Below are 12,759 nucleotides of genomic sequence, written 5' to 3'. Positions count from 1 at the left end.
TAGCGGTAAAAATCGGTAACGCGAGAAACGTCATTCGGCGCGATGTAACCTCAATAATACGAATTTATTCTTTGAAGATAATTTTGTGTGAATCGTCGAAATCAAGATAAAGAAGTGATGAATTGGTGCGATTTTACTTGGAAATAGAATCTGGGTGAGTTTAAATCTAAACTGTTTTAATAAAACGCAAAAAATTGTTTCATACTTTTTTGTGGTTAAACTTACGAGAAATGCATTTTATAACTCGTAATCTTTAAAATTAGGTTTCTAAGCTTTATTTATTCATAAATCGCTTTAAAATAAGCGGTAATATTAATTTAATTTAGTTATTTATAAATTTAATTCATCAACCCCCATCTAGCGGTAAAAATTAGCAACTGAGTAAACGTTATTGAATATATTTTATATTTCTTTAATGTTAAAACTTTCGAAAAACGCGTTTTATTACTTGATATTGTTTTCCTAAACATTATTTATTAATAATTAACTTTAATAATAATCGGGAATATTAATTATTTATATTTACATTCAATTCATCAACTCCCATCTAGCGGTAAAAATCGGTAACGCAAAAAACGTCATTCGGCGCGACGTAACCTCAATAATACGAATTTATTCTTTGAAGATAATTTTGTGTTAATCATCGAAATCAAGATAAAGAAGTGGAGAATTCGTGCGATTTTACTTGGAAATAGAATCTGGGTGAGTTTAAATCTAAACTGTTTTATTAAAACGCAAAAAATCGTTTCATACTTTTTTGTGGTTAAACTTACTAGAAATGCATTTTATAACTCGTAATCGTTAAATTTGGGTTTCTAAGCTTTATTTATTCATAAATCGCTTTAAAATAAGCGGTAATATTAATTTAATTTATTTATTTATAAATTCAATTCATCAACCCCCATCTAGCGGTAAAAATTGGCAACTGAGTAAACGTCATTGAATATATTTTATATTTCTTTAATGTTAAAACTTTCGAAAAACGCGTTTTATTACTTGATATTGTTTTCCTAAACATTATTTATTCATAATTAGCTTTAATAATAATCGGGATTATTAATTATTTATATTTACATTCAATTCATCAACTCCCATCTAGCGGTTAAAATCGGTAACGCGAGAAACGTCATTCGGCGCGACGTAACCTCAATAATACGAATTTATTCTTTGAAGATAATTTTGTGTTGATCGTCGAAATCAAGATAAAGAAGTGGTGAATTGGTGCGATTTTACTTGGAAATAGAATCTGGGTGAGTTTAAATCTAAACTGTTTTAATAAAACGCAAAAAATTGTTTCATACTTTTTTGTGGTTAAACTTACGAGAAATGCATTTTATAATTCGTAATCTTTAAAATTAGGTTTCTAAGCTTTATTTATTCATAAATCGCTTTAAAATAAGCGGTAATATTAATTTAATTTAGTTATTTATAAATTCAATTCATCAACCCCCATCTAGCGGTAAAAATCGGCAACGCAGTAAACGTCATTTAATATTTTTTTAATATTAAAACTTACAAGAAACGCGTTTTATAACTTGATATGTTTAGATTTGTTTTCCTAATAATTATTTATTCATAATTCGCTTTAAGAATAATCGGAAATATTATTTATTTATATTTAAATTTAATTCATCCTCCCCCATCTAGCGGTAAAAATCGGTAACACGAGAAACGTCATTTGTCGCGACCTAACCTCAATAATACGAATTTATTTGGCAAAAAACGCGTCGAAATTAAGATAAAGTGGTGCGATTTTGCTTAGAAACGGATTTTAGGTGAGTTTTAATTGATATTTTTTGTAATAAAACGTAAAAAATCGTTTCATACCTTTTTTTAATGTTGAAACTATTTTTTTGGTACATTCAAAAAATATAAACATAGTGAAATTTGTACAAAAATTGTATTTAAAGGTGTACGCGCGTGAGTTTAATGTGTTCCTTTAAACATATTTAATTTTAACTGGAATTATCGAGCAAAATTAGAAACGAGAAATGCATTTTTTGACTCGCAATATTTGGATTTCTTTTTGGTAGCATCTTATTCACAAATAATAATCGAGAATATTAATCTAACTGGAAATTATGAGGAAGAATTTTTTTATTTTAATATTCTCACTGTGATTTCGAATCGCCTTCGCTATAATTTGAACTACTCGATCGGATATCCCCCTCCATTTGTCCTGCGTTTAAAGCTTTATAAGCTATCTTCAATATCAAGTAAGTCCAAACTATGTGTAACGTTAACAATAACAGTAATAAACCGTTGAAAATGTAGTAAGCAGGGAACATTGGTAATAATGTGGGGGCCACAATCGATGTGCTAAAACAAAATCGTTTTGAAATTGAAATTAAGACGAATTACGAAGCTTACTTATGAATGATCCAAAATGGATAGATCCCGACGCGGGTTGTAATCCATAAAATCGTGAAAATCGCGAAAATTGTGTCGCAAATTTTTTGATAACCCGAATATTTAGCCATTTTCGCCGCCTCCAAGAAGATATCCGCGCAATCATGGACAACCAGTACTAAACTACCTATTCTAGGTAAGTTGCAGATCCATGAAAACGACATTAAAACGATCGTTGCGATGTGATGTATAAACATTTGCCAAAAATCCTTCCGTTTTACATCGAAAAATTGGCTCACGCATAAAGACCAATAAAAAGCCAACGAAAACATGTAATACCACCAAATATCCGTTGAAACCGATTGATATGGATACCCATTCCTAAAAAAAATCATTAAATAAAACGTTTTATCTCGTTTATCACAAAAACAAAGTAATAAAAGATAACGAAATCAGATAAAATTTAATTCAATCGCTCCAACGACCATGTTGGAACGTGCTAAAAGTTTTATTTTAAAAAAACGTCGAAATGAGTGTTCGGAGCTTCCGGAATCGAATCATTTGGCTCGGAAGCCTTTAACGCCCCACACGCAAGATCGGATTAAGCTCCAACAAGATTTTCGCAACGATTTCAAACCAAACGTCGATTTCGAAGCTTTGAGAAGCCCAAAACGATCCATATCAGCCGATCAAATACGTAATGTGACGCAAAAAAATCACAACAAAGATGATGGGGTGAAAATAACATCGAACGACGATTTTATGGAGGTTCTAAAAGAGTGTCGTGACGAAAAATTGAAGAAAATGGGGAAAAAAAATGGAAAGTGAGGTTATGTTTTTATAAGAATCGAATGTTTTGATTAAAAAAACTCATAAAATATATATATAATTTTAGTTTTACACTAGCAATGTTACTTATTTGTGCATAATCACGTGGGAAATTAAAAATCTTTTAATTTGAGCCCAAACACGACCCAATTATCTTAAAAAATACCCGAGATATCCCACATTTAATTTTGACATAACCTCAAAAAAGTGACAACCGGAAGTTGATGTTTGTTGTTTTTTTTTAAGATAACTCGACCGAGTTTGGGCTCATTTTAAAGGGAATTTAATGTAGATTACGAATACGATGTTAGATTAATCAAATGCGATAGTAATAAAAACAAAATGGAGGATGATTCAAGAAAAATGATTCGATTTCAACGAAATTAAATTCGCCGGGTATTTTTAGATGTAAAAATAAAGAATTTTATTATTATTTAATTAAAATTATTAATCAAGATGGCGAAAAATATCAAACAATAATAATTTGACGTTTAAAAAGTTAGGTTAGGTTCCTTTCTTTTATTATTTAATCGGATGGGGAATTAAAAATCCTTTAAATCGAGTCCAAACTCGACCCGATTATCTCAAAAAACACCCGAGATATCCAACATTTAATTTTGACATAACCTCAAAAAAGTGACAATCAGAAGTTTGTTATCTTTTAAGATAACCCCATCGAGTTTGGGCTCGTTTTAAAGAGAATTTAATGTAGATCACGAATACGATGTTGGATTCATTAAATTCTGTCAAAATAAAGACAAAATAGCGGATAATTCAATGAAAAATGATACGATTTGAACGAAATTAAGTTTGCGGGGGACTTTTAAGTAAAAATATAGAATTTCGCTATTATTTAATTAAAATTATTAATCAAGATGGCGGAAAATATCAAATAATATTAATTTGACGTTTATAAAGTGAGGTTAGATTTTTTATTCATTCACGATCGTGTGGGGAATTAAAAATGCTTCAAATTGAGTCCAAACTCGACTCGATTATCTCAAGAAACACCCGTGATATCCCATATTTAATTTTGACATAACCTCAAAAAAGTGACAATCGGAAGTTTGTTATCTTTTAAGATAACCCCATCGAGTTTGGGCTCGTTTTAAAGAGAATTTAATGTAGATCACGAATACGATGTAGAATTAATGAAATTTGATAATAATAAAAACAAAATGGCGGATTATAAAGAAAAAATGATTCGATCTTAACGAAATAAGTTTTTTAGAAGTTTAATTAAGCTTTTCGATCTAAAAATAAAGTTTTTCGTTATTATTTATAAGATATCACTACATTGCATATTTTCATTGAATTTGTCTGAAGACGCACGGTTAAAACCCGAAACTTTCTAGTTCTAGGTCTAGTGTTAGTTCTAGTTTTAGTTCAATAAAAATATACAGCATAGAAAGCATAATATGTCATGCTAACTAGCGTTACCTACCACTGCCATTAGAACTAACACAAGACCTAGAACATATCGGGTTAAAGATAATGTTAAAAAAAATAAATTTATTATTAAAAAAACGAAATCTACATAAAATTTCGCTTCATTTAAGTCCAAACACCACCTCATTATCTTAACAAATAAGGGAGTTATGGCAGTTTAAACAAAACGATCGTCAGTTGTTTTTTGTTTCTGTCAAAAGAAAAAGTGTCATAACGTGTTTGTTTTTGAAGATAACCTCATCGAGTTTGGTATCATTTTAAAGGATTTTTCATTTTCTTTCGAATGGTCATAAATTTAAAGTTGCAGTTTCAACTTTAAAATCGCAATTTGATTTTTATTTCAAATTAGAATCCCTTTTTACTTTAAAAATCGATCTTGATTAGAAGTCTACTTAAAATGAAATCAAATTTGTTGACATTTCATTTTTGACAGTTCCTCGATAATATTAAAAAAAATAAATTTATTAAAAAAAACAAAATCTACATAAAATTTCGCTTCATTTAAGTCCAAACACCATCTCATTATCTTAATAAATAAGGGAGTTATGGCAGTTTAAATAAAACGATCGTCAATTGTTTTTTGTTTCTGTCAAAAGAAAAAGTGTCATAACGTGTTTGTTTTTGAAGATAACCTCATCGAGTTTGGTATCATTTTAAAGGATTTTTCATTTTCTTTTGAATGGTCATAAATTTAAAGTTGCAGTTTCAACTTTAAAATCGCAATTTGATTTTTATTTGAAATTAGAATCCTTTTTTACTTTAAAAATTGATCTCGATTGGAAATCTAGTTAAACAAATCTATCAATAATCATTTATTATTATGGAGGTTCTAAATGAGTGTTTAGACGAAAAATTGAAAAAAATGGGGAAAAAAATGGAAAGTGTGGTTATGTTTTTATAAAAATTTATGTCTCAAAACACTCAAGGTTTATAGAACATAAGGTTACCTCATTCCCTATGCCTCTGTAGTATCGATTATTACCCCGCAAATTGACGTCACTGGTTCGATACAGTCAGAATAAAAGATAGATACGTGCCAACGTGCCTATACTGTGGTACAGTCTATATAAAATATTTAAACCTCGCATCGTGTTGTCCTTGTTTATAGATATATAAGGGCGTTGTGTTGTTCATAGAACCAGCTACGTCACTGACCCACCTTGCCTCTCAGAGGAGGAGAATCGGTATTGGGTAACCTTATGTTCTATAGACCTTGCAAAACACTAATTTATGATGTATAATTATAAAAATGTTTAAAATGCCGTTATTTTATTTAAAATTAAATCATAATTTAGTTTTTTTTTAAATTTTTTAACTGTTAGCAACACAAAAACGTCACTCCAAAAAATCAACTTAACCTTACTTTTTTTCTTCGATTTGAACCGATTTATGCGAAATAAAAGTAAAAATGCAGGAAGATCTTTCAAAAAATTCGATAAAATCGAAAAACGATTTTATGCAGGTTCTAAAAAAGTTAAAATTGAAAAAAATGGAAAGTGAGGTTATGTTTTTATAAGAATCGAATTTTTTTTTGAGTAATAGGCATGAATACTCATTTATGATATATTATTATAAAAAATTATCATTATTTTATTGAAAATTAAATCAATTTAGTTTTTTTATTTTTTAATAGTTGGCAACAAAAAACGTCACTTCAAAAAATCAACACAACCTCACTTTTTTTCCCATAGTTTTTTCTTCGATTTGAACCAATTTATGCAAAAGAGAAGTAAAAAAGCAAAAAGATCCCTTTTATGACGATTTTATGGAGGTTCTGTTATGTTGTGGAAGAAAGTAAGGTTATGTTTTTATAAAAGTGGAATAATTTAATTAATTTTTTTTTTGAGTAATACATACCAACACTCATTTATGTCCCAAAACCATGGTTTATCCCATAAAACGACTAATCCATAAGTAAATGAACACAGATAATATAAACACCTCCAAGCCTCTTCTGTAAATTTAACTAACGTGGTCGGTTTTTCTTGGCTATATCTTAATCGTAACCATCGTTCCACTTGTCTTTCACTCCAATCGAGTTGTTTCGCTAATCCTTGTATCTAAAATTAAAGAAACTAGAAAATTCTTTAACTATTTATTTTAACCTTACTTGTTTATGTTTTAATTGCCTCCGATAAGTGGAATATGCTTTCTCTAAGACGATATTAGGCGGTGCTTTCTTTGGTCTAACGTTTTTAATACCCAAAGAGATTCCAACGGGGGTAAACCAATATCTTTAATTAAAAATTGACGTTTAACATAACCTCAATCTGTCGAGATTTAACTTACTTCTCTAAAAGGTATCGAATGCCCAACATAACTAAAGCTAATGGTAATGGGAAGTACAAGTGTCGATAATCGGTCATTGTGACTCCGGGGCGAGACCCCGGAGTCATGTCCGCCCATGTGGTGTTCGGGGGCAACCAAACATCTTCGTTCCAAAACGCCTCGCGTACTCTTTGCACGATATCCCACATTTTTATTTTACGTGATTATTTAATTATATGGTACTTTTTTCTCTATTTAATTATTAAATACAGGGAGGTGAATGAGGTTAGAAATAATTTTTTTTTCTAACCACCGGCGGCGCCATTTTGAAACTAACCTTTATATTGACTAATTTCACGCCGAACGAACCCCGCCCCGATTTTTATTTTTTTAGCGTTATCACTAATTTCCTCCAATTAACTTTAAACGCGAGTTGATAAAAAAATTCGTTATCATTTCGTAACGACTCATCGCAATTAAAATTTAATTGGAGATTGGAATTAGTCATAAAAGGGTGACTAACTTCACTCGAATTAATCATAATTTTTTTTTTTATGATTCGATTGTGAATATAATTGTGATTAAATCGGATTTAGAAAAGTGGTTTTATCAGAATTATGAGTTTATTTAGATTATAATTGTAAGATTTAATTAAATTAGAATTAATTAATAATTTTTTTTTGACATCAAAATCGTAACCAACTTCAGACGTGTTTATTATTACCCCAATTTGGGCGAGTTTATTCAATCAATCAAAATTAATTAAAATCAATTGCATCAAAACGTTTTAAATTAAAGTAAATTAATTAATTTAAAAAAAGCGTTTATTAAAGTTATTATTGGGATTTAGAAGGATTTTTAACCTAACCTCATTTTAAATTGACAGGTTAATTTTTATTCTTTTTTATGCGGTGAAATAATCTTAAATTGATTTTAATTGATCAAATTTTGGTTTACGAAGATTATATATCTTTTTTTTAATAATTATTAATTTACTTATAGAAAAATAAAATTAATGAATATATTTATTATTAGCGCCATCTATTGGTGTTTCAAAGATGTTTTAATAAAGATTTAATTTTTTAATTAAAATTAAATATTAATTTAATCGGTTATTTGAGTTATTAATAATTTATTAATTTATAAAATATAGTTATAAAAATGTTTAATTATCCGTTATTTTATTTAAAATTAAATCATAATTTAGTTTCTTTTATTTTTTAACAGTTGGTAACGAAAAACGTCACTTCAAAAAATCAACATAACCTCACTTTTTTTCGCGTCGTTTTTTCGTCATTTTGAACCAATTCATGCAAAAAAGGAGTAAAAATGCATGAAGATCCTTCAAAAAATTCGATTGTGGGGACGCTGAGTCGTTTTGGAGGAACCGAAACGCTAATTTCGTCAGGAATTCCTTCGTTGGATGAACTTTTAGGTTAGGATGTTAATTTATTTTTATTTAAGCATCTAATTTTTGATTCATTTATAGGGGACGGAATTCCTGTTGGATCCTTAGTAATAATCGGTAAAATGAATTAATTAATTAAAATAATATCAATTAAAAATTAATTTTATTAGAGGAAGATTCTCAAGGACTCTACGCAAGAATTGTACTCAAATACTTCTTAGCTGAAGGCGTGGTGAATAAACACAGGATTTTCGTGGCTAGCCAAGAAATCTCATCAGAAAAATTGGTAATTAATCGTTTTTTTAATGATTTTTTTATAATTTAATAAAATTTTGTTGGTTAGATTCACCAATTACCACAACTCATCGAATCGAAACCGAAAAATGTCGAAGAACCGAATGTAGAAAGGCCCAAAATGAAAATAGCGTTCCGTTACGATAACCTCCCTACAGAACAAAAAGAACCGGAACAAAAATTTGGTCATTACTACGATTTATCATCGGTGATGTCGCAAAATTATCTCGACGATTGCAAAATCACCACTTGGGATGATACGAAAACGTTAAAATCGAATTCGTTTTATAACCAAAAATATTACGAGTTATTAACATCGATTAAAAACGATTTGAAATCGCACAATGAGAATAATATCCTTCGAATTGGAATCCATGCGTTGGGGTCCCCCGTTTGGCATTTATTAGATGAAATTAATGAAGAAAAAGCGTTGAAAGATTTAACCCTTTTTTTGTACTCGTTTCGAATGATGATTCAAACCAAGAAAGCTGTGGGTTATGTTACAATTCCAGCTCATTTATTTGAGAAGGTAAAAACTTTTAAAAAAATTTTAGTTTAGTAGTTTAAAAGGTAATTCTCTATCGCTCCTAATTAATAAGTTATAATCATTATCAAAAACTCCAAAATTTGAGTTTATTTTTGCGTTGGGTTGGTAGTACTAATCGGTGGATTAAAATAACTCATTGCATATGTTTTATAGGTTAATTCTAAACGTTTTTTTGTATGAAACGTTTTTTTCCAGCACTTATAGTTAACCAGTTATGCAAACAAATTGATGAAAACGTCAAAATTTCAATATTTCTTAGTTTGGGTTGGTACTACTGATCGGTGGATTAAAATAACTTATTGCGTATGTTTTATGAGTTAATTCTAAACCTTTTTTGTACGAAACATTTTTTTCCATCAGTTATAATTATTAAGTTATACAAGAAAATTTTTAAAAACGTCAACATTTCTATTTTATCTAGTTGGGTTGGTAACACTGATTGATGGAGTAAATATCTTTATTAAATACGTTTTATGTGTTAATTCTAAACGTTTTTTGTTTAAAAAGTAATTCTCGATCATTCATAATTAATAAGTTATAACCTAAAATTGTCAAAAACCTTAAAATTTGGTTTTATTTTTGTGTTGGGTTGGTACTACCGATCGGTGGATAAAAATAAGTCATTGCATATGCTTTATGGGTTAATTCTAAACCTTTTTTGTACGAAACATTTTTTTCCATCACTTATAATGATTAAGTTATAAAAGAAAATGGTTGAAAACGTCAAAATCTCCATTTTACTTAGGTTGGGTTGGTAATGCTGATTGATGGAGTGAATATGCTTATTCAATACGTTTTATGAGTTACTTCTAAACGTTGTTTGTTTAAAAAGTAATTCTCGATCATTCATAATTAATAAGTTATAACCTAAAATTGTCAAAAACATCAAAATTTGGTTTTATTTTTGTGTTGGGTTGGTACTACTGATCGGTGGATTAAAATAAGTCATTGCATATGCTCTATGGGTTAATTCTAAATCTTTTTTGTACAAAACATTTTTTTCCATCAGTTATAATTATTAAGTTATAAAAGAAAATTTTTAAAAACGTAAACATTTCTATTTTATCTAGGTTGGGTTGGTAATACTGATTGATGGAGTAAATATCTTTATTCAATACGTTTTATGAGTTCATTCTAAAGATTTTTTGTTTAAAAACTAATTCTCCATCATTCATAATTAATAAGTTATAACCTAAAATTGTCAAAAACCTCAAAATTTGGTTTTATTTTTGTGTTGGGTTGGTACTACTGATCGGTGGATTAAAATAAGTCATTGCATATGCTTTATGGTTTAATTCTAAACCTTTTTTGTACGAAACATTTTTTTTTATCACTCATAATTATTAAGTTATAAAAGAAAATGGTTGAAAACGTCAAAAACTCTATTTTACTTAGGTCGGGTTGGTAATGCTGATTGATGGAGTGAATATGCTTATTCAATACGTTTTATGAGTTAATTCTAAACGTTTTTTGTTTAAAAAGTAATTCTCCATCATTCATAGTTAATAAGTTATAACCTAAAATTGTCAAAAACGTCAAAATTTGGTTTTATTTTTGCGTTGGGTTGGTATTACTGATCGGTGGATTAAAATAACTTATTGCATATGCTTTATGGGTTAATTCTAAACCTTTTTTGTACGGAACATTTTTTTCCATCACTTAAAATTATTGAGTTATACAAGAAAATTTTTAAAAACGTCAAAATTTCTATTTTACTTAGGTTGGGTTGGTAATACTGATTGATGGAGTAAATATCTTTATTCAATACGTTTTATGAGTTAATTCTAAAGGTTTTTGTTTAAAAAGTAATTCTCGATCATTCATAATTAATAAGTTATAACCTAAAATTGTCAAAAATCTCAAAATTTGGTTTTATTTTTGTGTTGGGTTGGTATTACTGATCGGTGGATTAAAATAATTCATTGCATATGCTTTATGGGTTAATTCTAAACCTTTTTTTGTACGTAACATTTTTTTCCATCACTTATAATTATTAAGTTATAAAAGAAAATTGTTGAAAACGTCAAAATTTCTATTTTATCTAAGTTGGGTTGGTAATACTGATTGATGGAGTAAATATCTTTGTTAAATACGTTTTATGTGTTAATTCTAAACGTTTTTTGTTTAAAAAGTAATTCTCCATCATTCGTAATTAATAAGTTATAACCTAAAATTGTCAAAAACCTCAAAATTTGGTTTTATTTTTGTGTTGGGTTGCTACTACTGATCGGTGGATTAAAATAAGTCATTGCATATGCTTTATGGGTTAATTCTAAACCTTTTTTGTACGAAACATTTTTTTCCATCACTTATAATTATTAAGTTATAAAAGAAAATGGTTGAAAACGTCAAAAACTCTATTTTAGTTAGGTCGGGTTGGTAATACTGATTGATGGAGTGAATATGCTTATTCAATACGTTTTATGAGTTAATTCTAAACGTTTTTTGTTTAAAAACTAATTCTCCATCATTCATAATTAATAAGTTATAATTTAAAATTGTCAAAAACCTCAAAATTTGGTTTTATTTTTGTGTTGGGTTGGTACTACTGATCGATGGATGAAAATAACTTATTGCATATGTTTTATAGGTTAATTCTAAACGTTTTTTGTATGAAACGTTTTTTTCCATCACTTATAATTAACGAGTTATGCAAAGAAATTGATGAAAACGTCAAAATTTCAATATTTCATAGGTTGGGTTGGTACCACTGATCAATGGATCAAATTAACTAATTGCATATGCTTTATGGGTTAATTCTAAACCTTTTTTGTACGAAACATTTTTTTCCATCACTTATAATTATTAAGTTATAAAAGAAAATGGTTGAAAACGTCAAAATTTCTATTTTACTTAGGTCGGGTTGGTAATACTGATTGATGGAGTGAATATGCTTATTCAATACGTTTTATGAGTTAATTCTAAACGTTTTTTGTTTAAAAACTAAGTCTCCATCATTCATAATTAATAAGTTATAACCTAAAATTGTCCTCCAACCTCAAAATTTGGTTTTGTTTTTATGTTGGGTTGGTACTACGGATCGGTGGATTAAAATAAGTCATTGTATATCCTTTATGAGTTAATTTTAAACCTTTTTTGTATGAAAATACATGGTTAATATTGCTTGTGACGTCACATCGAAACTTTAATGTGATCCTTGAATTTATCCAAAAATTCTTGTGTTTAGGTGGATCGATTGTTGCATTTAAGCGATATTTATATCCGGCTCCAAGCGTTCGCAGGAACCGAATTCGCCGATAACAAATATCTCTCCGATTTTCAAGGCTTCATCCACATCGATAAATTAACCCCAAAGAACGGGTTTAATTCGAAGATTTCGAGCACGATCGAGCACGTCTTTAAATTGAGGAGGAAGAAATTTACGATTGAAATGTTACATCTTCCACCAGGTTAGTGAAAATTAAAATGATTAAATTAAAACGAAATTTTTGAGGTTATGTTTTTATTGTGACAGGATTTAGTTTGACATCTCGTTAAGAGATGGCGCATTAAACTCCAAAACCTGGCCAGATAGGCAACCACACATACACTTAACCTCACTTTTTTTTTATTAAATATTTTAAATTTATTTGTAAATTATAATTAAATTGTTTAG

General features: G+C 28.7%; 2 protein-coding genes across 4 annotated transcripts in view; one reads left to right on the top strand and one right to left on the bottom strand.

Moving 5' to 3' along the window:
- The first annotated feature begins 1,149 nt into the window (after positions 1 to 1,149).
- Positions 1,150 to 12,759, top strand: part of LOC111416216 (Elongator complex protein 4) — a 91,931-nt gene continuing 80,321 nt past the window's right edge. For 2 of the 3 annotated variants that reach the window (XR_011642251.1, XM_023048185.2), the window contains exons 1-5: positions 8,122 to 8,329; positions 8,384 to 8,419; positions 8,473 to 8,588; positions 8,646 to 9,125; positions 12,331 to 12,553. Coding sequence is in view for 1 of the 3 variants with exons in the window: in XM_023048185.2 (XP_022903953.2) it covers positions 8,224 to 8,329; positions 8,384 to 8,419; positions 8,473 to 8,588; positions 8,646 to 9,125; positions 12,331 to 12,553 (961 nt within the window). In the remaining 2 variants the exon portion in view is untranslated. Of the gene's footprint in view, positions 1,251 to 8,121; positions 8,330 to 8,383; positions 8,420 to 8,472; positions 8,589 to 8,645; positions 9,126 to 12,330; positions 12,554 to 12,759 lie in introns of those variants that run through there. The other variant, XR_002706504.2, reaches the window with a different exon arrangement.
- LOC111416207 (ceramide synthase schlank) lies at positions 1,817 to 7,349 on the bottom strand. The gene is made up of 5 exons (XM_023048176.2): positions 6,916 to 7,349; positions 6,737 to 6,860; positions 6,484 to 6,686; positions 2,371 to 2,730; positions 1,817 to 2,319 (listed from the first exon to the last, which is right to left on the bottom strand). The coding sequence occupies exons 1-5, from the start codon at positions 7,101 to 7,103 to the stop codon at positions 2,112 to 2,114; spliced, it is 1,083 nt and encodes a 360-aa protein (XP_022903944.2). The 5' UTR covers positions 7,104 to 7,349; the 3' UTR covers positions 1,817 to 2,111.

The sequence above is a fragment of the Onthophagus taurus genome, unplaced genomic scaffold (assembly GCF_036711975.1).
Source record: "Onthophagus taurus isolate NC unplaced genomic scaffold, IU_Otau_3.0 ScKx7SY_16, whole genome shotgun sequence".
NCBI lineage: Eukaryota > Metazoa > Arthropoda > Insecta > Coleoptera > Scarabaeidae > Onthophagus > Onthophagus taurus.
This window is presented reverse-complemented; position numbering and strand designations above follow the sequence as displayed.